The sequence below is a fragment of the Agelaius phoeniceus genome, chromosome 3 (genome assembly GCF_051311805.1).
Source record: "Agelaius phoeniceus isolate bAgePho1 chromosome 3, bAgePho1.hap1, whole genome shotgun sequence".
NCBI lineage: Eukaryota > Metazoa > Chordata > Aves > Passeriformes > Icteridae > Agelaius > Agelaius phoeniceus.
This window is the reverse complement of record NC_135267.1, coordinates 58,111,738-58,136,400: the sequence shown is the minus strand read 5'-3', so window position 1 is coordinate 58,136,400 and position 24,663 is coordinate 58,111,738. Positions and strand designations below refer to the sequence as shown.

General features: G+C 36.2%; 1 protein-coding gene across 4 annotated transcripts in view; it reads left to right on the top strand.

The window, feature by feature from the left end:
- Positions 1 to 24,663, top strand: part of HBS1L (HBS1 like translational GTPase) — a 59,132-nt gene that overhangs the window by 22,091 nt on the left and 12,378 nt on the right. For all 4 annotated transcript variants that reach the window (XM_054628700.2, XM_054628698.2, XM_054628706.2 and 1 more), the window contains 5 exons: positions 11,576 to 11,684; positions 19,844 to 20,100; positions 20,570 to 20,735; positions 21,787 to 21,904; positions 24,492 to 24,638. In XM_054628700.2, coding sequence (XP_054484675.1) covers positions 11,576 to 11,684; positions 19,844 to 20,100; positions 20,570 to 20,735; positions 21,787 to 21,904; positions 24,492 to 24,638 — 797 coding nt within the window. The remainder of the gene's footprint in view (positions 1 to 11,575; positions 11,685 to 19,843; positions 20,101 to 20,569; positions 20,736 to 21,786; positions 21,905 to 24,491; positions 24,639 to 24,663) is intronic.

The following is a 24,663-nucleotide window of genomic DNA, read 5'->3' as shown; positions in this document are numbered from 1 at the left end:
GCTTCAGAGTGATTATTCAAGTAACTTTTAGATGTATGCATTACCTGATATTCAAGATTAGAGAGATTAACTGAGATTTAAGAATAATTTTTAAAAATAAACTCAGTTAATCTATTATTTAACTTTTTACAAGGTTATGCATTTTCAGTAGCTGCCTAAATTTTGGATATTAACAGATTAGTTGGAATAAGAGATTTTGGGTAAGAGATTAGTTGCAATAGCAAAAGAGGTAGGATTTTCAAATTACAGTACCTTTGAGCTATTCTGTTTTGTACAACTGTAAATACCATCTCTTCTACTCTATTGTATTTGATTCCATCTCTGGTGATTAGGAGCCTATCAGCTCCTAGGTCTGGGAGTTATGTATTGGCACCTGTCACCAATCAGAGGTACCTTTTCCACCATTCATGTGTATCATTAGTTAATGTAAGCTATTTATAGTACTTAGATATTTACCGTATGTAAATTTACATTGAAAGTGAAAATTCCATTCATTGAAAATGAAAATTCCCATTTTCTTGGGGACATAGGGGCAGGCCCTGTTCTGCTAGATTGCTTTAAAAAGTAAGAGCAAATATTAGGTGTAAGATCTTGGCTCCTATTTCACTTCTTATTCTTGGGTTCACTGAGCTAACAGCCTTGCATAGAGCACAGCTATTTCTGAAGATGAGCTTAGAACGTCAGTCTTGTGTTTTACTGGGTTTATCTTCACTGGAGCCTGCCTTCCAGCATCATTACTTCCATTCTGGTTAATACTGTCAGCTTTTTCCTTGTCAGTTTCCTCAATTTATTAAAATTGCTCCTGATCAAGAAACCCAAACACTAAACATTGTCTTTTGGCAGTTTGGAAAATTACTGTGTCTAATTTACTTGATCAAAGTAATACCTTTTAATGATTTTTATTTTGGGATTTAAAATAACACACTTGTTTTCACTGTATTAGAGAGAGGTATTTTGTTGTTAATGATTTCTTTTTTGTGTTCTTGTATCTAATTGTAGTTTTTAATACAGAGAACCATAATACTCTTTAGTACATTTTTTTATATTATGACTATTTAGAATATTATTTATGTTTCACAAGAAAAAAAGTTCTGGAACTTTATTAATCTTTGTTCCTTAGTATCTCTTTCCACTGTAGCAGTTTTCTTACTTAGTGAAAGCAGCACAATGCCCTGAAGCAATTCTTCTTGAGTTCAGATCTCCACTATGGCTATGGACTGTGGAATTCAGGAGGCATTTTAGTATTTGTAGCAAAAATGCAACTAAGGTTTGCTTTGAGTTCTGTATATGAACAAATACTGAACACAAAGATGATTTTGAACTGAGGCTCACACCCAAAGCTGGTTAGTAGTTATAGTGAGATGCTTTTTAGTGGGAAGGTTGTCTCTTGCTTAAGTAGAAGAAGAAAGCCCCCCAAAATATCAAGAGTCTGAACATTTACTGTGGTGTGGGTAATACCCATATCATCCACAGTTTCTGGCAGGTATAGTAAAGACTTTGTACTTAGTTTTGCCACATCCCTGAAAAGTACCCTAACTACTGGCTTGGGAAGATGTCTCCATCTATGTTGAGTAGGAGGTGATGAGCATGGCAAGGATGATCAAGAAGTCAGTTTTATCAAACCAAAGCAAAACCCCTTGAAATACAAACTGCTCCATATAATGTACTTCCATCTATTCAGTTCCATTTCTGCTGGCAATCCTATACCTCCACTCCTACTCTCTTTACCTGTAATGAAATTCTAGTAAATACTATTTTCCCTTTATCTTCATTATAGGTAAAGCATTCAAAATGGGAGTATTTGGCTGACATTTTGTAAAATATGTAAGTAGAATATGTCTATGCTTTTGTCTTTTTAAGGGGAAAAAACCCACAAACTGAAAGGGGACATTTCTGAGGATTTCCTGTTTGATTGCCATAAACTTGCAAGCAGAAGTGCAAAAGTCAAAGTCAGTCAGTGAGTTTCTCCCTTGTACTCATGAACAACACTAGATTTTTTGATTAAATACATTTGTATTTCAATTTACAGTAGGGGATGGGTGTTTGTGTGCACACAGTGTTATGAGTAATTGCTGTACGGCTGGACCTTGTTTTGTTTTTTTTCTTTTAAAAGACTTATACTCACTCAACCTGTTGAACACTTGCTTCTTTAAAATCACATCTTACATAAGCCTCTGAACTGCTTTTTTCATTATCAAAAATTTTTGATATGTGATTAGGCTTTTTGCCTTCTGAAGCCACCCCCTCTGAAATGTGCCTTGTGCTCTATGCATTGCCAGCCCCAAAGTCATGGAGAGGATCTGGTGTGATTGTAATGTCACCAGCAGAGTGAGAGGGTTGAGAATTCAGAGAACCTAAATTTAAATAAGGTTTTAGCTAGTCCTGCCTACAAGTTCTCACCACACAAAATTTTTGCATTTTTCTGGACCTTAAAACTGCTAGAAATATTTACAGCTTAAACAGTTGTGTAGGGCTAGTAAATACATTTTCTTCTGCAACTTTAAAAGGCTATCTCATTAAGTTTCTGGAGAAAGTTTGAAAATTTGCAGAATGGTTGTGGAAAAGCTGAACAAATGTAAGATGATTTTACTTTTTAAATAGTGTCAGTTTGCTTCTATGTTTTTTGTGTTCACTGTTCTTAAATTTCTGTTTCATACTGAAGTAGTTTTAGTGCATAAATAAAAGTTGTGGATCAGGAAAGCTTTCTTTTTGTAAAATGCCTTGCACTCCTTCAATACAATCAACAGGAATGTACTTGCATAAATAATGTCAACATGTAAAGGGTATGATGTTTCTGAATTATCTGAATGATGTGCAAATAGCACCATCCTCTGGCATTATAACATTAGTTATGAATTAAACCTGAAATTGCTGTTTGTTATTTTTGGAAATTTGATACAATTGTAATAGAATGTACATACTGTACTTTCAGTTTTACATACTCATTTTGGGCCAAGGTTTAACAGAAATTCTGGTAATTTGCATGGAATCTGTGTTCTGTTCAATTATGTGACTGGGTAAAGGGGATATCTTTTTAGGGTTATCCTGCCCATAGTGCTGACTCTGCTCTTTACATGACCATTTATGGTAGGAAGTTGCACTTCAGAAATATCAGACTGAGCTTTTTGTAAATCTCACTGAAAGACAGTTCACAGTCATTTAAGAAAAATTCGTTGAGTTAGAAAACACCACCAACGACTTATGGTTGTGTATTTGGGGGAGAGTAAAGGTGCTGTTACAGAACAACTGCAAATATCTAATAAATTATTTTTGCAGGAGATCGTAGCTTCAGTTACGGATTGAGAATGGGTATTGTTGGCATTGCTAGAATGCAGAGCAATACACCTCCCACAAATTGGGTTTCAATAGTTACAGGATGAGTTGTGCTGAGTTACGGTCATGTGAAGGGCTGAATTTTAGTCCATTGAACTATAAGCAGTAGGTATGAGAAATATCACAGGGACATCCTTTTGAAAAACTTGGTGGATGAGAAAGTTGCTGTTTTGATAGTTGAGTTCCTATTGGACCTTTACATGTCGGAAACATCTAAAGGAGACAGCTGATGCTTGGGTTCTCTCGAAAGGAAAACACGCACCACCCCCCAGTCTGCCCTTCTGCACAGGAGAGCTCTGTTCTTTTACAGGGGAGGTGTTGGCTGAGTGAAACTGGAAATCTTAAAGAGTTTTGCTATAGCATCAGTGCCTGTCTAACAGGCACTACTTCCCCTAACAGATGAACCATGAATGCAAACCAGACTAATTATCCATATTTCTGGAAAGACTGTACCAATGGTCTATGTATAGAACTGGTCTGTGCATTTCTTTGCCGTCGTGTGTTGCTTAAACATAACTTCATAAAAATTGAAATGTTGATTTAAGCATGAAAATATTAAGATATACAAGTTTAAGTTGTGAAAATGCTCCTAGTAGTAATAGACATGAGTAAAATCTTTTATATAAGAATATACACTGTTCTCTGAGGTGTGTTTCTGGCAACATTAGATATTCTAAATTATATGTACACCATTCGATGGAATGATTGCAGTAAAGAGTCACTTGGAAAAAATAGTTTTAATAGGTAACATTAATTTTGTGCTGCTTGCAGGCTTGAATGTGTGTAAATTAAGTAAGTCCTGATGGCCAGAAAATTCTCGCAGGAAGATGTTTCAGGTGAGAAGAGCAAGAGAAGGCAGCTGTAATTGACTGCTGGATTCTGTATCATCTGGCTTCATTTGGGGAGGTAGTATTGATGGCAAGAGATGTGATGAACTCCAGAAATTTTGGCTATGTTTCAAACAGGAAAGAAAATATGTTGTTGCCACTTCAACTTGATCTAACATACATGTCTGTGTCCTTCTAATCCTCTAACTTATTCAGTTGTGTTCAGTTTTTTTATTGAATTTGTCTTTGTGCCCTAAACACAGTATTTTATTTATTTCCTGATGTCATTCCACATTTTTTATTGCAGTTCCATTTTTTCTACTTCATAATTTCAATCTCCTTATCTAGCAATTCCCAGTTTCCCACCTATTTTTCTAATAATTGGCCATTATTTTCCATGTTTGCTCTTTTCCAGACATACTTTGCATTTGCTTTTAGTTCTGCTAAATTTCTGCTTCCTTTGTTTGTGTTTAGCTTTGTATGTAACTTATCATTGCATATATGGTCTCTTACTTTCTCCTTATACAGTTTTTCCTCAGGGTAGGTTGTTCACTAATACTGTAGTTTTGTTTTTTTCATGCTCACTCTATCCTCTGTTTCATCTTCTCTGCTTGACTGGTTTTCATTCTTCTAGTCTTCATCTGTTTTTGATAATCTATGTGTTTTACTGCTTTGCCAGTTCTCACTACATGGTTTTCTTCTCTTGCCCTCCAGTTTTGTTTGTTTTTATGATGTATCCAGGACAGATTTATGCCTCCCGTTTATTGTTGTGGTAGGAAACTATGGAGACCACAGGAGAGGTAGAATTTGAATTCAGGTGACACTGTTGTGTCCTGCCTGGACAAAAACAGTTTTAGCAGCTACATACTGAATGTTGATGAAGTGTTTCAGGGATTTAGTTTGTAAAACTTAAGCCATAAGAGCATGTGCAAACTATTTGCTAAGGCAAAATCAAGTGGATTTTCATAATGTGGAAAGATTACTTGATGGACTTAGTTTATGCAAATAATACCTTCCTTAGGTGCCATTTTTAAAAACCCTCTGTTCTATCTTTTATCTTCCAGTTTGTTTGTTCTCCCTGTTTGGAAGTAAAAAAAAAAAACCAAAAAAGTCAGCTCCAGGCAGGAGCCTCACTTGAACAAATTAATTTTTGGACTACTGATGTCAACTTGCTGAAAACTGCAAACATTGAAAGTAAAGCCAGAGAGGTGAGGAGTGCCAGCTGGCTGTAGCAGGCTGCCAGCCCTTCTGACTGTGGCTGCTGCACTCACAGTTATTGCAGCTGCATGTAGTGAAGCAAACTTTTCTGGAACTTCAGTCTTGGGATAGCAAGTTGTGGATCCCAGAAAACTGGTCCATGACGGATGGACTCAGGAATATCACCACTCAAGAACCTGCTGTATCTCTCTTCCCTCTTGTTGTATCAAACCTTAAGAACAAACCAAAAAAATTCATGTAGTGAGGTGCAAGTGAATATTTTTATTTTCAGCATTTTTCAGTGAAAATGCCTACTCTGAATTACATGAAAAAAAAATTATATTCACCCTCTGAAACTTTGCAGAGAAGGTAATAGTTTTAACAATGAGACCAAGTTACCTGGAAAGCCCCTGACTGTGGTTTCTATTAGGAAATAACCATTCTTTTAAAAAGAAAAAGTTCAGGGTTCTTGTTTGGAGAATTGTTTTCAGTAATATCTTTAGAATGGCTGTGTCTCATCACTGGGTGGTGACTTAGCAAGTTGTCTTTTCTATTATTTTGGACTGTTCCATTGGTTTTGGAAGTGCTGTGGATGTTCAGTAGCATCCACTTGTATGTTGCAGTTTATGGTAGCATAATGTCATATGGTTTTCTAAAAGTGGCTGTTTTGAACCGGTTTAATTTAGGTACTAAAGTTTGCATATGGAAGAAATTCTGTAAGTTGAAGTTCTCACATCATGCAGACTTTTTTATGTACTGGTGGTACATTGTTAAGAGTCTTGGAGTTCTGACAATGTTCTCAGAATTGTGATATGTTGGTAATACTAATACGCAGTACCAGTGCCACTGGTGATAGTGTACTGCATCCCAGTGCAAACTTAACTAACTGCAAGTTACCACTATAACCTACAGCATTTTGTAGAATTCATGAGTGTCAAATAATTCAGTTTAATTATGAAACCAAAACAAATTATTTTCAGTAGCATATCTCTAATTTGACAAGTTTTGATATTTCTTTATGTTATTTTTTCCATGTGCTTTGACATTTGAAGAGATAAAAAATAAAATTCTACCATTTTTAAGGCAAATTTAAAAAAAAAGTCATGTCTTAAAACTCATGAGGTTTGTGGCATAAATAGAAAAATGTAAAAATTTGAAGTTTTTCAGGTGGGTTGTGTGACAGGGTGGATTTATTAGATATTAATATAAACCCAGAAATGTGTGGTCAAACAGGTGATACATGGTTCTGAGCATTAAATTTTGTGTGATCGTGTGGGTGTCTACATCTGGCTGACTCACTCATGCATAGCCTATATTTGAAATATTTTGACAATTACAGGGTCTTAAAATTAGTTTAAAATCATAGCAGAGCATATAGGAAGGGAAGTGTGTTATCTTGAGAGGAGCCTTGGTTATTAATTCTGCTTTTCAGACAGAACTGTTTCTCATGACATGTGCACCAAGCTCATGACATGGTGCACAAAACCAGTGCCCTGTTTTCTTTTATGTAATTGGTGGCTATTGCTGTACAATGAGCAGACAGAGGTGTAAGTGACTTGTTTGTGGTTATATAGAAAGTCTGTAGCAGAGGAAAGGATGCAAACCGTATCTTGTAGATTAGAAAGCATGGTGTTGCATGTGTGTTTTTTCTCATGGCAGTGCTGGTTTAGACAGCATTAGGAGGACCTGCTTAAGTAACTTTATTCTGTCTGTCAAGTGTCAGTTAAATGTAAGATTCTCATCCCCATTCAAAATTGAAATAGTATGCAGCTGCCTTCAAGTGCACATTCAATTTTGAAAAAAGAAGAATCAGTATAAGCAATAAAAATGTCAAAAGCATGCAAGTGAAAAACTAATAGCAAGCTGCCTACAGTTAATTGGAACATAATTCCTTTGAAGGTGTGATCCTTTGCCAGTGCTTATATACCACTAGTAGTTGGTTTGTGAGTAGACAAGGATTTATTTAAATGGAATTGCAGTGCTTATATACCACTAGTAGTTGGTTTGTGAGTAGACAAGGATTTATTTAAATGGAATTGCCATCTGAAAAAGCATAACCTCAAGACATGCCTGTCTTGACATTTGTCTTTGTTTTTCAAGCTGAATTCAGGCACTTAAAATGTTATGGTTCATTGTATCAGAAACAGGTTTCTCTATGCAGTGGGCTAGTTGAGTGTAGAGGTTTAGTGCCAATTTACTGTTGGGTAAGAAAGACTACTTGGGAGGAGAAGCTTCTGTGTATAGGAATTGAGAGCAGTGGCATTTTTTTACAGCTATTGGAAAGATATGGTCACCTGGGCAAAGCGTGGATTTAAATACCCAGTGCTAGTGTGCATTTCTCTAAATATGCCAATATCCATTTGGTATCAATGTGTCTTTCTTGAGAGAGTGGCTGTTTAACAGATTCCTCTTTTCACTCACCTCTGAACTACCTGGGAGCAGACTACACTGTCAATCAACTCTTCCATTTACTGAAACCTTCCATACCTCCAACAGAATCAGAGAAAAGATTAATTTTTATCATCCTGTTATTTTCAATGTTAAGTATCAAAATTGAAAAAAGGACTTATCAAGCCTGTTATGTTTGATTATGTGGTCAGAGTAATCTTTTGATTTGTTTGTACAGATTTTCTACAGGTACTGCTTAAAACCAGTTTTAGAAAAGGAATCCAGAGGGAGTTGCTCACAGTAAAGGGAGGTGGTTGACTAAATCTATGTATTTCTACTGTTTCATCTTGAACAGCTAGAGAGACTGTGTTAATTTTTAAAGACTATCCCAATGTTTTACTTCCTTCCCACATATGTATTTGTCTATGTCATCATCATATTTATCAGCCTGCAGGTAGTTTATTGTGCCATCAGATTTTGGGGTTGTATTGCTAACAATTTTGAAGTTATATCAGGTGTCATTAGTAATACTTTTTGAGTAAGTCTTAGCAAACTGTTGAATTAAGTCAGAAGACCAACTGGCAGTCAAAGGAAAGGTAAAAACACAGTCAAGAATAATAGAAGAGGACTTTGTCAAGGTGTCATACACTCCGGTTGTATTGGAGTAATGGCAGGAGAGTCTGTCTGTTCCCTTTGTAGTTAGGCTGATCCCAGTTTAATACTGAGACAAGGTTGATCAGTACACTTTTAGTTTTGTAGTGGTGTTTGACTTGTAGCTACATTGTGCTTTAGCCTTGGTACTCTGATGTCAGTGCAGTCTCAGTACCAAATACCTCTCTGGAAGGTACTTTGCTTAAAATAGGCTAGAAGTTTGGGGTTCTGAACATTCTGAATTGTAAGAACTATCATGCTGATGAGCCTTTAAGATTTTACTTTTTTATTTTCAGTTTTAATTTTTAGGATTTATAAATGTATACTATGTGTTTCTGTAGAAGGAAAATTTTTAAATTTTCCTAGTGTTATGTCAATCAGTGCATTTACTTTTAGGGATACACTTAGATTTATTTCTTGCAATGCTTAGAGTAGTGAAATTTAATGAAGTATTGGGACTTCTTTTGGAGTTTGTGAAAGATGTATCTGTTTTTATTTTATCTGTACTCTTGATTTAGGAAATGTATTGCCATTGAATTACCTAGGTATGTGTTTGAGAATGTCCAAGTGGCAGTAGGTATGAAGAACTTAATGAAGGCCTTCTTGGTAAAAATCTGTATATCCTTGTAATCCTTTCCCTTCAAAATTGATTTTCCACAGCTGCTCTTGTCCTAATCAGATTGGGACTACTGTTCCTATGTTTTTTCTGGGTTTGTAGTATGCTTCAGCTGCCATAGGGTACCCTGCTTGTAGATTAAGAAGTGTTTTAAGAATTGTATCAGCTTTGTGCATTGACTTCCTTTTAGTTCCAAGGTGCAATTTAAGGATTTGCATGCAATGTGTTAAGTGCCGAATAGCTTTTGCTTTGCCTGCTAGAGCAGATAAGAATTTATCATGCAGTTTTCTCCGGTTCCCTATAGATTAGATAGTGAAGTATACTCCTTTCCCAGCCTTCTGTCCTTTGTAATGAAGCCATAATTATTAATCTTTAATGGCGCCTGCAATGCATAAAAGACAGACTTGGTCCTTATCTCAAATGTTCTGCTTGATTTTATTGTACTTGGTTATAAAAACATTGAAGGCTGAAAATTGTATTTGATGCTTCTATCAGTAATGTTACTAATAATTCTTGCCTTGCCTTTTCATCTGTATGAATGTCGCCATTCTTGGATTATTTCTATGGTTTGATTTGTCTTCATATGATCCCAGTCTGCTTCCTTGCCCCACCTCTACTTTAGTATTTATTTATTTATATAATTATTTATTATTGTTGTTGTTACTTATAAAACTGAAGTATATATCAATAAAGAACTACCCAAATTGTCAGCTTTAATGGACTATTATTTTACTTTCTCTCGTTCTTTGTGATTTTAGTTTTGTATCTTCTTTCTACTTGTAGTGTTTCCTAAGTTCTACTTTTAAGGTTTTTTCTTCTGTCTCAAGTAATCCATTTGTTGAATGTGTTAAGTCTCCTTGTACAATTTAATTTTGAGTCTGTGTCAAACACTACAGCATTTTTGTACAGAGTAAAGCTTAGTTTTGGAATTGATTAGAGAATGTGTGTTTTGTAAAAAACCTTTGACTTTTGGACTAATAGATTGGAAGTTATTTTCAAGTTTTGTAATACTAATGATTGTCTTTTCTTTCAACTAGTCTCATTTCAATTTAATTGTGTTATTTGTAATTATTAGTTCCTTGTAGCCAGATTTCAAACATGGTATTTTCTGAGAATTATTTCTCCTAATTTTGTTTCTTATTTGTGTGCAACTATTCATGAACCACATACAGATGACTTCTTGCAGAGAGATCTGCAGGTGGCATATAAATAAAATTAGTATCAGCAGATAAGACAAATGAGGGAGATGAAGACCAAGTCATCAGATAAATAAGAATGTCCCCATCTGTATTGTGATTATTTGCTTTTTTGGTTTGCTGTTGTAGACATGTCTGTGGTATTCTGCTTCCTTGCTTGAAATCTTCAGCAGCCTTGACCGCAACCATTTATGTAACCTACAAACCAATTTGATCTTGTGGTTTAAAGGTGTAGCCGTTGTGCTTTAGAAGGAAGTGAAGCATTAACATAAAGGAGTAAGGCCAAATGGCTCCAATAGTTCATCCTAATGTAGTGTATCTAAAATACTTGAAAGAGTAACTTGGTATTCACTTGACTCTTGATTATCCAAATTGGTCCAATACCGGAACAGTAGTGGCATTTTTCTAGTTTTCAGATACATTTGTAGGTAAAGCGTGTTTAGAAATTGCAGCTTAATTCTGAATTTGGATTATTTTTTTGCTTTGTCATGTGTGTAACATCCTTCAGAATACAGTGTGCAGCAGCTCTCACAAATGCTGTAATACAGGAAGTTTTTTCCTTGAAAGAAGGAGGGATCCTAAAATAACAACAAGGGAACTGTGCAAAGAAAATGTCTAGTTTACTTCTTTTATATAAACGCCTCCTCTGCAGAGTAAATGATTTATCTTTTTTTTACAGCTTGATAAGAAACTAATAGTGCTATTAGTTGTGCAACTAGTTTCACAAAACTAAGAATGAACTTTAATTGTGTTTTCATTTAAGTTATGGTAAAAGTTAATACCTTTAAGTAATTAAGTTACTCAGTTCTGGTAATTACTTCTAAATAACCTTGAAATCAGCTAGCTTTGGAGTATTGCTTGGCTTCTTGAGTGTAATTCAGTATGAGACAACTCTGTTTTCAGGTTTCGGGGAAGGCCTTGCAGCCCACACATAGCTGGTGCTGCTGCTAGCATTCTCTGAGTTGGACATATTTTTTTGCTTTACAGTGTTAGCAATATTAAGGCAAAAGAAAAACTCTAAAGAAGAATTAATCCAATCATCTAGTGAGCAGCTGCAAACTCTTTCTTTATCTCGTGTTGCATGAAATGCTTCTGGCACCCTGCAGAGCTGCTTCTAGTAAAGCTCTTGCATAGTGTAGGTGTCATGTGAATGCTTGGAGATAGAGGTGAGATTTTCACAATAGATCTAACTGTAGATTTTATGATTAATTATGTAATATATGCACATAAGACACTGAAATGTGAGTGTTGGTCACAAAGTACTGGTATTGTTGGGTTGGAGAGAAGTAATGGAACTTGTTAAACTTCATATTTAATACCTGTTAGTCACAACCTTAAGTTCAAACTTACTTTTTGTCTATTACTAGGAAAAACAAGGGATTCCCAGTCAGCCAGAATGGAATCTGAAATTGTGCCAAAAATTGCCAAAATGACAGTGTCTGGAAAGAAACAATCTATGGGATTTGAAGTTCCATGGTAAGCCAAGCCCTCATACATCAAGGTACATCAGCAGCTCTTTTTTCAGACTGATGCACCTGTAGCAAGTTTTCTTATTTTTTTTTCTATTTTTCACAGCAGTTCTAGTGTCGCTCTTCAGAACTAACCATCTCAGCTTCTTGTTTGACTCAGAATTACTTTCAGAAGATGGTACCTCACGTTTTGAGTTTAACAAATCCTTTCACTATGAATAGTGCATAGAGATATCAGGTAGTCAGATTATTTAAACATCCGCTTCATAGAATACTGAACTTTCTTGGTGTTCGTTTATTTTAAATTTAGTCCTATAAGTGGAATTATGAAATCAATAAATCTTAACTGTAATTGCTTGTTCTTCAAAGGAAGTAATGTATTTAAGAATAGTTGATGGGGAAAACAATCACTTATGGCTAAACCATGCCTTCCTCTGCAGCTTTTATTAACTTTAACAGGTGTCCAGGGTACAACTGTTGTAGAGTTTGGTCCTACTTGTGCTATAGCTAAATTAATGCTTCTAATTTTATCCTGACTTGGAACTGTTAAGGGGGATGTCTCATGAGAGCAAGAAGACAGACATCTGAATCAGAGTCTACCTACAGCAATAGCCAGCAGTGAATAGTTTAAGAAATATACAAGAACAGGGCATGTATGCTGGGAATATGGTCCATGACATATCATGGAGTAGTGTTCTGTGGTTCCCCACAATTTTTATTTATTTTTTTGTTTTGTCTATTTCTATTAAGAATGGTTAATGTATTTTTCTTACTTACTTATTCCGTTTTGAACCCAGTCTTAAAATAGCTATCTAATCTGTGGCAAGAAATTCCACAGTTCATCCTGAGGTCAAAAAATTCTCAAGTGTAAGTGTCAACATCGCAACCTCATCCTGCAGTGTTTGTAATTCTGATCTGGAAAGCATTCTTGGAAGTAAGAGGGCAGCATAGTCTTTTTCTTACAGTATCTTGTGTATGTTTGATAACTGAGTGGAAATCAAGCAGTTTCATCTACTTAAGCACATTTAATGCAAGGTGTGAAACTGATGTCATTATTTGTTTATGCTACCAAATATCATTGCTAAAAGACATCACCTTCATTTAATCTCCTTAGATGCAATAAGCTCCAAATGAAAAATTTCTGGGACTTTCAAAGTATTTTGTCTGTACTGTTAGAGAATTGCAATAGATAAAGGAAGCATATTTTTTCTTTCACTTGCTGTCTACTAATCAGTGGCTCTGGGTTTGACAACTGGACTCATGAAGTTCCAGGTACCTTCATCTCTTTTGTTCTTATTAAATTTCTTAGAAGTTGGAGTTTTTCATGGGGACTTCTATGTAGTAATTTAATTTGGATAGAAGTTTAGAAAAAGAAAGGAATATTAAGTGAGTGAAGAAGATCTGCTATCTAATTCTATGTAGTTGTGATTGATTTTTTTTCTTTTAATCTCTAATAATGGCTATATAAAATGTTTGTTTCTAAAAAAGAGCAGGTACAGAATTTTGTATCTGATACTTAGCATATGTGCCTGCTCCACAGGGAAGGAGGAGATAAGAAGAATGCTTCCTCATCTGAGGCTTAAGTAATCCTTGGATAGGCTAGTGATGACTCAGTCTCTGATGAAGGGTGCTTGTCTCCAACATAGTTCTCAGCCATTCTGCTTCTTTTCAGGGCCACTGACATAGTTTGTATCATGCTTGCTTACAGTTGAGTGGCAGAAAAAAGATTAAGCCTTCAGGATCTGTGGGTAAATCCTCTAAATACATCCTTAATGTTGGTCTTGTGAGAGCCCATCTGGAGTGCTGCATTCAATTCTGGGGTTTTCAGCACAGGAAAGACATGGACCTGTTGGAGTGGGCCCTGAGGAGGCCACCAAGATTATTAGAGGGATGAAGCACCTCTCCTGTGAAGGCAGCCTGAGAAAGCTGGGGTTGCTCAAGCTGAAGAAGGGAATGCTTTGGAGTGACCTCATTGCAGCTTTCCAGTAGCTAAAGGAGGTGTATAAGAAAGATGGGGACAGACACTTCAGGAGGGCTTGTTCTCTCAGGACAAAGGGTGTAATGGTTTTAGACTGCAAGAGAGTCTAGAGTGTATGTAATGAAGTTTTTTACAGTGAGGATGTTAAAACACTGGAACAGATTCCCCAAAGAGGTGGTGGATGCTCCACTCATGGAAACTTTCAAAATCAGACTGGACCAGGCTCTGAGCAACCTGATCTAGTTGAAGATGTCCCTGCTCATTGCAGGGGGGTTGAACAAGATGACATTAAAAGGCCCCTTCTAACCTAAACTATTCTGTCATTCTGTGATTCTGAAGATGGTTTTTAATTCATCTCAGTGGTACTGCTGAAATACTAATTGAAAACAAACTTCTATTTACTGTTGAAATTGGATATACTTTAGGTGTTTAGCTTTAAGTGGGAGGAATAGGTAAGGAGTGGAATGATTTGTAAAAGAGCATGAGATTTGGAGCACAGCCAATCAGTGAATATGGAAGAAGATACAACTTAAATGGTAAAGTTGCCTGCATGTGTTAAATACCCCTTCTTCAAGGAGTCTGATGAGGGCCTCCTTTCTTCCTTTGTCTAACAGACTGCTGTGGAGGCACTGCCAAGGCCTATGACATTGACTTTATAGAAGCGGAGAATCATCTATTTCTAGACATGAAAAACAAATCATGAACTTCCACCTCAATCTAGTAGGGTTAGTTTTTTTTCTTCTGCAGTTACCTTCTGGATTAATGGCAGGATAAGGATAACCTGTTGAGGAACAGAAGAGTCTGTGTTTATTAACACCTAAGAAAGACTTGTTCCTTAGAGCCTTTTCATAAATTCTTTGTGTTCTTGTCTCATTGTTAATTTACTGCAGAGTGTTTATAATAATACAGCTTTTTTAAAGTATATAGTTTGTCACTGACCAAAAGCACCAGTATGAATTATTCAAAGCATTCTAAATGGATTCTGCAACATTTGTAACTCTGCCCCCAACTTTTACTCCAAAATATTTGTATGGTGCTGGTGCAGATACCATTAGAAGGAAATTGTATTGTACATATGAACAAGTTTTTGTTGTTACCTATATGGGATCTTAAAGGTAATTTTTGGACCATGTTTTTAAAAGCAGCAGCCTTGCGTTAGCAAAAAAACCCCATTCTTTGACTAACTATTCAGACTATGATTCAGTCTTGTTTTGAGGTATAACCTCATATTGATCAGTGAATCTTATTTGGAATGGATGGGTTGTTAGATGTCATTCATTGCTTTGAGCATTGATTGCCTTTGTTGCTGGACATTCTTAGTGGGATTGTCTGCAGAAAATGGAGTTTGCTGGTAAACTGATGCTCTAGCAAAACTGTTTACTGGGCTTTTTCTTTCTGTTAAGTAATAAAGGAAGCCAGAAGAAGTTGTGACCAAAAAAAGGGTTGATTATTTTAACTAGTCTGACCAATATTTTGTAATTAATAATTTTGAAAGGGGAAATAAATGTAGACATTTCTGTAATGACTGTAAGTACTCCAAAAGAGTCGGTTGTGTAAAAATAATTCACCCAGCATCGAGACTAAAAGACTGAAAATAATGTTTAAAAGCTAAATTCTGAAGAGTTAATATAGAGCAGATGAGCTTTCAAGTTCCTCTTTGAATGCGTGGTGGTGTGAACCTTTCAATACTTGTGGGAGATTGAATGCCTTCTAACATCTCTTATAACAACATAGGTTGCATTTATTAATATTCCCCAGAAAACAGTAATGTAACCATAACATTTTATTCAGTTTACTGATATGGTCCTTGTTGGCAAGACAGCATAGGAAATTTCTGGCCTGGCAGTTTTAATTTTGACTAAATGTTGGTCCCTGCCAGGCTTTGGTTTTTCTGCTGATTTCCAAAAGAGCTGTGATAGACTGTTTTGAGATTTATTGCTGAATTGCTGATGGTCAAGCTTTCTGGAGTACATCATCTCAGTGCATATGCAAGGTTCATAATAGTTCTGTCCTTTCAAAGAAGTTGACTTACATTATCAGTCAATGTCTCCATGTTACCAGATAGCAGCGGTTGGCAAACTGAGACTGCTTTGGAGAGTTCCGTCAACTCCTCAAACAACGATGCGAGCAATGGTTTAGGAAGTGGTCTTCCTCCAATATAAATTTTTTTTCATATGGTAGGTTGTCATGGCTCAGACCAAGCTTGAACTTTTCTACCAAAGATGCTTTCTAGTGCAGTTGACTTGGTTATATTCCTGACTGCTTGCACTAGTGACACACTTGTACTGCCTTCTGGCGGGAGTTTTCAATTCAGTAATTTTGTAAAACATTATGGGAAGAGGCTAGCTGATGAGCATTTCCAATGTCATTCATTTTTGTCTATTGACTGTCAGAAGTGGAGCTCCTTAGCATTTTTCTGAGCCCTTATCAGGCTTTCAATAAACTACTCATCTGGTTGCCATGAAGCATAAGTAACTGTCAGGGTCTTACTGTTGCATTTCTCTTCATGTACTTCCATGAGACTGGAATTTAACCTGCCTGCTTTCCTGCTTAGGTACCTAGCAATAAACTTGCTCTCCCCTTCCCTGACACTGGTCAGCAAAAAGCTGAATTGTGTTATTAGGGATATTCTGTAAGTAGATCATATGCTCTCTCCATTCTGATGTTTCTTCTCTGAAATGGCAAGTCTAGTTTATTGTGGCACAAGTTGTTTCCAGGTTTCCAAAACATAATATCTGAAACTTTTAAACTCTAGCAGTGTACTGACTCTTCAAATACTGTACCCTTGAAAAAATAGCAAGGCCTAATGATGGCTGGAGCTTTGTTTCACTAATTTCATTTGTATCTAGCACTTTTTCTTTGCACCACCCAAAATAAAAGCTATTTGGCAGCCTTCAGCAGGGGTGGTTGCAATGAAAGCTACATAGAAATGAGAGAGTACTTGGTCTCTGTCAATGACCATGGTTCTTTCAGATGCTGTGATTAGTTTGAATTCTACCACACAAAATCCATCTTGTTTTGGGGAATCCTTACTGACATATGCTTTGGCCTGCTGGAAGATCTTAGCAGCTGGGATTAGAAAAAGAATCATTACCTAGTTTATTGAAATAAAATTTATAGGCTTGCAAATAACCTCTCTATGAAAATACATTCTTGTCTGTTAATAGGCTGATGTGACAATGCTTGATTATATTTTGGAAAGCTATAGAAAAATATGAGAGTTATGTTTGTGAGTCACATTACCTTCAGCTTCATCTAAATAACTGCCTTTTAATTTTTTTTTTCACTTTTAAAAATTTGGTTTGGGAAGAAATGCATACACTGAGAAGGAGAGAAAATTATTTCCAGCTGTAAAGGCTGTTTTGATATGACTTCTTATACAAATAGTTTTCTCCAGAACTTCAAATATTAGACTTTCAAGGAAGAAAACTTGATACCAATGTAAAATACCATATTTGCATTTCAGTGTGACCTTTGCATATTGGCACTAGTCCTGGTACTTCAATGTGAACATGCTAGGTATTATGCTGCTAGATATTATGCTGAGACTAAAGTTTGCCTGAAGAAAAGGAAAATTATGGAAGAGTCCTAATCTTGATGGTTTTCTAATGCAAATTAATTGTAAATATATGAGGCTCTCTTAAATAATGGAGACAAAAATTATTTGTTATACTTTACATCATTCAGATGATTTTTAATACCTTATCACAATATGTAGAAAACTTAGTTACCACAATTCTCTGTATATTTTACCCTCTATCAACTTGATTGTTTCCAGTCTGTTTTCATGAAGTAAAATTTCCCTGCAGAGACATTGGAATGGCAAAACAATTATTTTCTCCAAAGTATGTTGTCATCTAAAACTTAATGTACTATTTAAGGAATTTTAAAGGCAGAGCCTCCTGTTCAGCCTTATAGAAATGGTCTTCCCTTTTCCAGTAAAAAAAAGCATAAATTGTTGTAGTGACTTTTTTCCCTGTGGAATAATTTGTGTGTAATCAACTTTCTTCATTGCTACATGTAAAGCAATGATGACCAACTATGGTTTTGGTTTAGAGAATCAAGTGTTATCAAGGTTATTCAGCTTGTCAAGCTGCAATGCTCTCTGTAACATGGTGATAGTTGGTGATACAGAACAGTTGGCTTTGTAGTGTGAATTCTAAAATGTCAAAAGATTGTGTGACCCAAGGTGGTAGTTTGATAAAAACTTGTCCTTCTCCTAGATGTGGTTTGGAATATTCTGATAGAGTAACTTCTTTTAAGAAAAGATTTTAATACAAAAATATAAATAGACTTTGTACATCTATATTTTATTTAATATCAAATCGACTTTATACAGAATTGTTTATCTATTATGCAGAAGTACAGGTACCATCTGTACCCCTGCATCCATCATAGCTGGCATAAACCAGGTTGTTTGCTTAGCTAATTTGGGAAGCATGCCTGGGTATCTAGCCTTGAGGCAAGAACCTGACCTTGGGTTTTGGAAAAAAAAATGGGTATTTAGCCTTGAGGCAAGAACCTGACCTTGGGTTGTGTAGCCAAGAAATGAGTGTTGGAAGTTTTGCTTTGGTCTCACAATCAAGAGAAAAACTTGGCTTTGGGCCTTATAAAAAGGTGTCAAAATCAATCAGTCGGCTGCAGTACTGATAACACAGGTGGGTTCTGAAACTGTGGGGAAGAAGGGGGAGCTGTAAAATGTCCCATGGTACTTATTGCTGTAATGAGAGGCTAAGTTTGCATTTGATCTGAACATTTATAATGTTTAACTTTTTAGATCATCATAACTCTTCAACAGCTTTCTTTAGTAGACTAACATGTTGAGGTTGTATTGTTCCATGAGATCTATGTAATGGAAAGGGGCTAACACAATGCAAATACTCCTACGCAGACAGAAAATGAGAAGTAATGTCAAATAAAAGCTGAGATGTCACAATGTGGGATTCTAAAGTACCAAAATAATTAGTTTTATTTGTAGAGGTTGAAAAAATTAAAACAGGGTAGTTTATTGTGGGTGCAGGCAGAAAGTGGAGTGAAAATTTCACTGTGGATGTGGAAACACTTGACTGAGAGCCTGCATGAAGAGCTGTTCCAGAGAAAGCAGTCTGCAGCATGATGGTACAGAACTTGAAAGGATTTCCAGTTTTCCAGGGGAAGAAGCTTCTTCCCCTTGGATAAAATTTTAAGTACAGTGTTTTGTAGGGATTTTAGTTTTCTGTATAATCAGTGGTTTGTATATTGACATTTGCTGTGATAGAATGTTGGCAGACCTGTAATAACTACTGCTTCTGTTCCAGTCTTGTTTCTTACATTAATGCCTCACCATGCAACTCTATCAGGCAGTAAGAAAGCTTTTGCTGTCTTTAAAAGTTTACTTAGTGTTTGTTTTTAGTGATCATCTTTGCTATGACAGATAAAGAATAATATTGTATATTCTCAGAACGCTTGTGTCAATCAGGAAAATATGTTCATTTATAAAATGGAGATAAAAAGAGACAGTGTAAGAAAATAATATATTTGAGATTATTTACCATTAGGATTAGTATGGTGATTTGTAGGAGAACAGGGTGTTATAAAAATGGACTTTGAGAATCCAAATGTCTTTAGTCCTGGGTGTCTTGTTTGATGCTTGAAACAATTTTTTTTCAACATTGATAAATCTCAACTCATCTGTTACAGTTCTGTGTAAGCATTGCACTTTAAATTGCAGCTTACATGTGCTTAATATCAACTCTTTGTTATATTGCTGTTCTCAGAATAAAACATTACTATGATGAACTGTAGTAATGGTACTGTACGTGGAAACTGTTTCAGGATCTGTGCTTCAAAGTTGACTTGGGCTTTTAGTTCAGAGGAAACCTGCTCTGTGGTTGTTCTGCATAATTGTCCTTTCCCTTCCTGTTAAAGGAAGGGTCTATGGAAAGCTTGTTTATTTTTGTTTATCTGTTTCATATATTTTACAAGATTTCATCTTATCTTGCTTTTGTAAACAGTGCTGCTTTTCAGACAAGATGTTCAGAGATGGTATCTGTGCAGTTTTTATCCAGCTGCTTATCAGTTCCACCTTAATGGGCTTATCACATACTCCTTGGGGCTTACATGTTAGTGAATGGAAAACTCAATTTCTCTCCCTTTTTAGTATGTTTTCTTTGCCATGTGCATTCTTTGTGTTTTCTTTTTTCCCCTAGTGCGATTGCTGAGGAAAATGGCCACACTAATACACCTCAGAAAGGACTGTTACCTGAAGATGCCAGTGTAGCTTCTGGAGTGCTTGAGGCTGTCTCAAAATCTACGCCTTCACCCCAAGTAGTGCAGGTTTCAGAAGAGCAGAATATGGTGCCTACTCCAGGAAAAAAGTCAAGCAAGGCAAAACCACAAATAGATGTGAAAGCAGAGTTGGAGAAGAGACAAGGAGGAAAGCAGCTGCTGAATTTGGTGGTAATAGGTAATACTGTTAAATTACATTTCTGACAAACATAAAGTTTAAAAATTGTGTTTGAATCTGGAAGTTATATGGAAGCAATTCCCTTCCCTCACTCCAGGGAAGGGAATCTCATACTGTTTTCAGTTGCATCTGCATTTTTTGGAAGGAGTACATTCACATGTCTTTGACTTGGACAGTGAGGTTGACTTAGAGTCCCTTTGAGCATACAGAACATGTTTGGTTTGGTTTCACTGTTGCAGCGTGTTCTTTTTAGCATGAATTTGGAGGTACTCTATGGCTGTCATGCTAACTGGCTGTTATTATAACCTGTCTTCTTCCTGTGTCTCTGTCTCACAGGATTATGAAGTTCTATGGATTACAGAAGAATTAGTGCATGTGATGTTTATATGTTTAGTATATTTCTTGTGCTACACCTAAATTGCATAAATTTCATGAATAAAGTTGCTGTAATATTTATTTTCTTCCACAGGACATGTTGATGCAGGCAAAAGTACTTTAATGGGTCATTTGCTCTACCTTTTGGGAAATGTGAACAAAAGAACTATGCACAAATATGAACAGGAATCTAAAAAGGCTGGTAAAGCTTCATTTGCCTATGCATGGGTCTTGGATGAAACTGGTGAAGAAAGAGAAAGGTAGAAACACATTTTGATGGGAGTTACCTTTTTTCTGTGAAAGAACAGCTTTGTCAGAAAATATTAGTCTGATAAACTAAGCATTGAAATGTCAGTTCATGACATGTGACTTACATTACTTTTAAAATGAAATCTACAAATTAATTAAATTAACAATATTTGTATGCTTTATAAAAGGCCTTTATTAATTTGAACTGTTAGATTTAAAATTGCATTTTTATATTGAAGAAGTGATTTTTCTGAATTGGTGTTTTTGATTGATTGATTTTTGATTCTATTTTCTCTTTGCTCTGAGGTTTTTATTTAAAAAAAAAAATCTGGAGTCATCTCTAAATGTTTGGGGCTTTGGGGGGCTTATTTTGTTGTTGGGATTTTTTGGTGATTGGGAGCAGCATACTAAAAGTATCTTCTACTACAAGATGTTTAGTCCCTTCAAAGTTCCTGTCTGTCTTGATTGTCTGTAAAGGGAGATGCAGATGACTATCCCAGATGCAGACATGTGCATGGTAGGTGTTTGCATTTGGTGAGATGGATCCTATCCTGTGTGTCATGCAGAACATGTGGAGAGTAGCGAGATGTGGAACTGAGTCCAAGTGTGCTGTGATCCTTCCTTGATAATCAGGAGTTCTGCCTGTGCATCTTTGCAAATGTGTAGCTGTATCTCTATTGTCCCATACCACCTATTTTTTTTTTTTTAGCTCAGCTAAGTTTCTCTTACATTTTTCTGAGGAACTAAATATCAAAAGTATAATTAGTAGTGATTTAAATATGCAGTTCAATTTTCATATTTTCACTGTGCTTGTTGGGACACAGTCTAAGGGTGCCTGGGAATACTGGGAATTCTGGGTATTTTTCTTTACAACTGGATTTACTAAAAGGCAGCTCTAGCGGTCTGCTCTTCCAACACACAAGGTATCCCTATAGTGAAGGCTAAATCAGTGAAAGATATGAAGGGTGTAATTTCATGGTTGTGTTTTTAATATCTTACTTTATGTCTCTGTGAAGTTTTAAAGCAGTCTTAATGGTGCATTGCATGTATGCTTTATTTAAGGGGAGTGACAATGGATGTGGGTATGACCAAATTTGAGACACCAACTAAAGTAATTACACTGATGGATGCTCCAGGCCACAAGGACTTCATTCCAAATATGATCACAGGAGCTGCACAGGTAAAGATAGTCTAAAATGCTTTTTCCTTTTTCCAATATCAGTATTATTTGTAGCTTCTTAAATTTTTTTTTTTCTTTTAAAATCTCAGATGGAATGGAATCATTGTTGGTGTTAACCTATCTTTGCATTTTCTAAACTTAAAAGAGAATGTGCTTGTTAAACATTAAAGGTAGTTGCTTTTTATTGATGCTAATGTTTGGGAGGAAGGTTTTATTATGCAAGTAGTTTAATAGTAAGTTGCAGTTTGATAAAACCACACTTGAGCTTTGAAAGCTATTCAGATATTATATATGGCTACTCAATGAGTAGTTCTGTGAAAGTCACATTGTAGGTGAAGATTTTAAGTGATTTTGAGCTTAAAGAAAAATGATTTATAGATCAAGCAAAACACATTTTTCTGTTTTACAGTGTATTTTGTAGGGGATGGGAAAACAGATAACAAAGTTTATACAGAATGCATTTATCTTGTCAAGAAGATATTTGCAGAGACTGCATGCCACTTGTTTTAAGAACAGTAGGTGAAGTCAATAGCATTGGACACTACCCATTGAAATCAGTATGGCACCTACCAGTCTCCTATAGATTATTATTTATATTATCAGAGATGGGGTAAAAATAGCATGGTTACATTATATAAAAGGAGTGATTTTTTTTTCACTTCAAGGTACCCTTTTTTAAATAATAAAATTGATTCTCCAGAGTAGAGATTTAATAATTTTTTTCCTAAAGCTAAGCTGCGTATAGGTTTTTGCTTTGTTTGTATCATAACTGTCTGAAATATGGGTTATATCTGAAGATCTTTGTTGAGTACTTGGATGAGTACTGCTAGTATGATCTTAGATAGAGAACTGCACTGTAGGAAGACTGGTTTGTCCCAAGTTCTGCTTTAGCTCTGAAGCAGAGCCTAGGTGAGGATTCAGACCTTGGGACCTAGTGGTTAGGCTGCAGAAGAGTCAGAAGTTTGCAAATTATAGTGTATTTATTATAAAACCATCTATATGGCAGAATATGTGTTGTAGCAATTTTGAGTTTTAAAATTAGAAGTGAATCTTTGGTTTCAGAGCAGTGGAAAATACTGACTCAGATGTGCTATCTTTTACAATTGTTGCTTAAATAGTTTTTCTTTTTGGGGAAAAGTATCACAGACAGAAGTAGAAGAGCTGCAGATCCCTCAGCAATTGTATCAGCTCAGCAGAAGACAGGTCTGACTGAATAAAGCTTGGTATCTCTGTGTTCCAGCTCTCAGGGTGATGAGGGACTGGTCTGTTCTGGAGCCTGTTAAGGAATCACTGAAACTGTGCAACTGTCTGTTGCCTGTTGGAGTAGGCTTAGTGCTGAAGCAATGGCTGAAAATGGCTTTAGTGTCTTTTTATTGTGGAGAATGCTGTTAGGAGGTGAACCCCCAACTACTCTTATGCAAAATGCACATCAGCCTTATCAAGGCCAGCATCTGGACTTTGATACATATTCAGTAAGTCCTTGAGGTACTGTTTTTATAATTTAGAAAATGCAGAATGTCTTTTTTTTTAAGGAGAAGTTCACTGCAGTGCACTTCTGAGGCTGGGAGCTCTGAGGAAATTCATCAGTTATCCTTTTCCTCTTCTCACACTCCTGCTGTCTCTGAGCTCTGGGCATTTCATGCCTAGGATGAGGCCAGGGAAGTTCAGAATCAGGACTCTCTTCCTTTTCCTGGAATTCTGAAGCATAAACATTTAAGAGAAGGGAAAAAGTACCACTTTTTCTTCTCTCTTTCCAGTATGTCCATCTCTTCAGTCCTCTGAAATTGTCTTACACCTGCCTGTTGACACCAGTACCTTTGTTGTTCACATTTGTTGCCGTTGCTTAGTACATGATGATGATCTGACTGGCAATTACTTACCAAAGCAGGAAAAGTACAAGAAATATTAGCAGCATTTAAGGCTAACAGCAAGATCTGTGTCTTTCCCAGGGCTTACATGCTGACTTTTGTGCAGTGCTGTAGACTTTTTGCTCTTAATGCTTTGGCAGAGGGTTTATCTAGGTGATAAAATAGGCTACTTCATTTTTGCCACCTTGTGATTTTGGCATGCTCCAGTATGTTGAGTGGACTCTGAAGCATTCACACCCAGCATCCAGTCAACAGTACAGTACAACTGGTTGTCCCATTGTATAATGGGGTGATTTGTTTGTAATTTTTGCAGCTTCTCACTAAGAAGACAGTGTACAGACTGAGGCAGAGAGAATTAGACATAGTGCTCATACATGGTTCTAAAACTTCTGAGCATAGGCTGCTTTTGTTCAGATCTGTGCAGCATCCACAGTGGGTAGATTGAAGGGGACAGGTTCCCCAAACCAACAATTGTCCTGTGTTTAACCAGGAGGTGCTGGTTTGTGACATAAGATGAAATAATGCCATAATATCTCACCAAAGTGGGTATGATAGAGATGGGACTGAGCAGTTTCGATTACATTTGGAGCACATCAGAATTCCATCTGTGTAAAGTAAGTTTTGTGTGAAATGTTACTGATTTAGGTATTTACCAGATTAGATTATTTCCACCTCTTAACCACTTTTTTTTTTTCTTTCTTTCTTTCTTTCTAATGTAGGCTGATGTGGCAATTTTGGTTGTGGATGCCAGCAGAGGAGAGTTTGAGGCAGGGTTTGAGACGGGTGGACAAACTCGAGAACATGGATTATTAGTGCGCTCTCTTGGAGTGACACAGTTGGCTGTTGCAGTCAATAAAATGGACCAGGTACACGTTTAGTTTCTTCATTTAA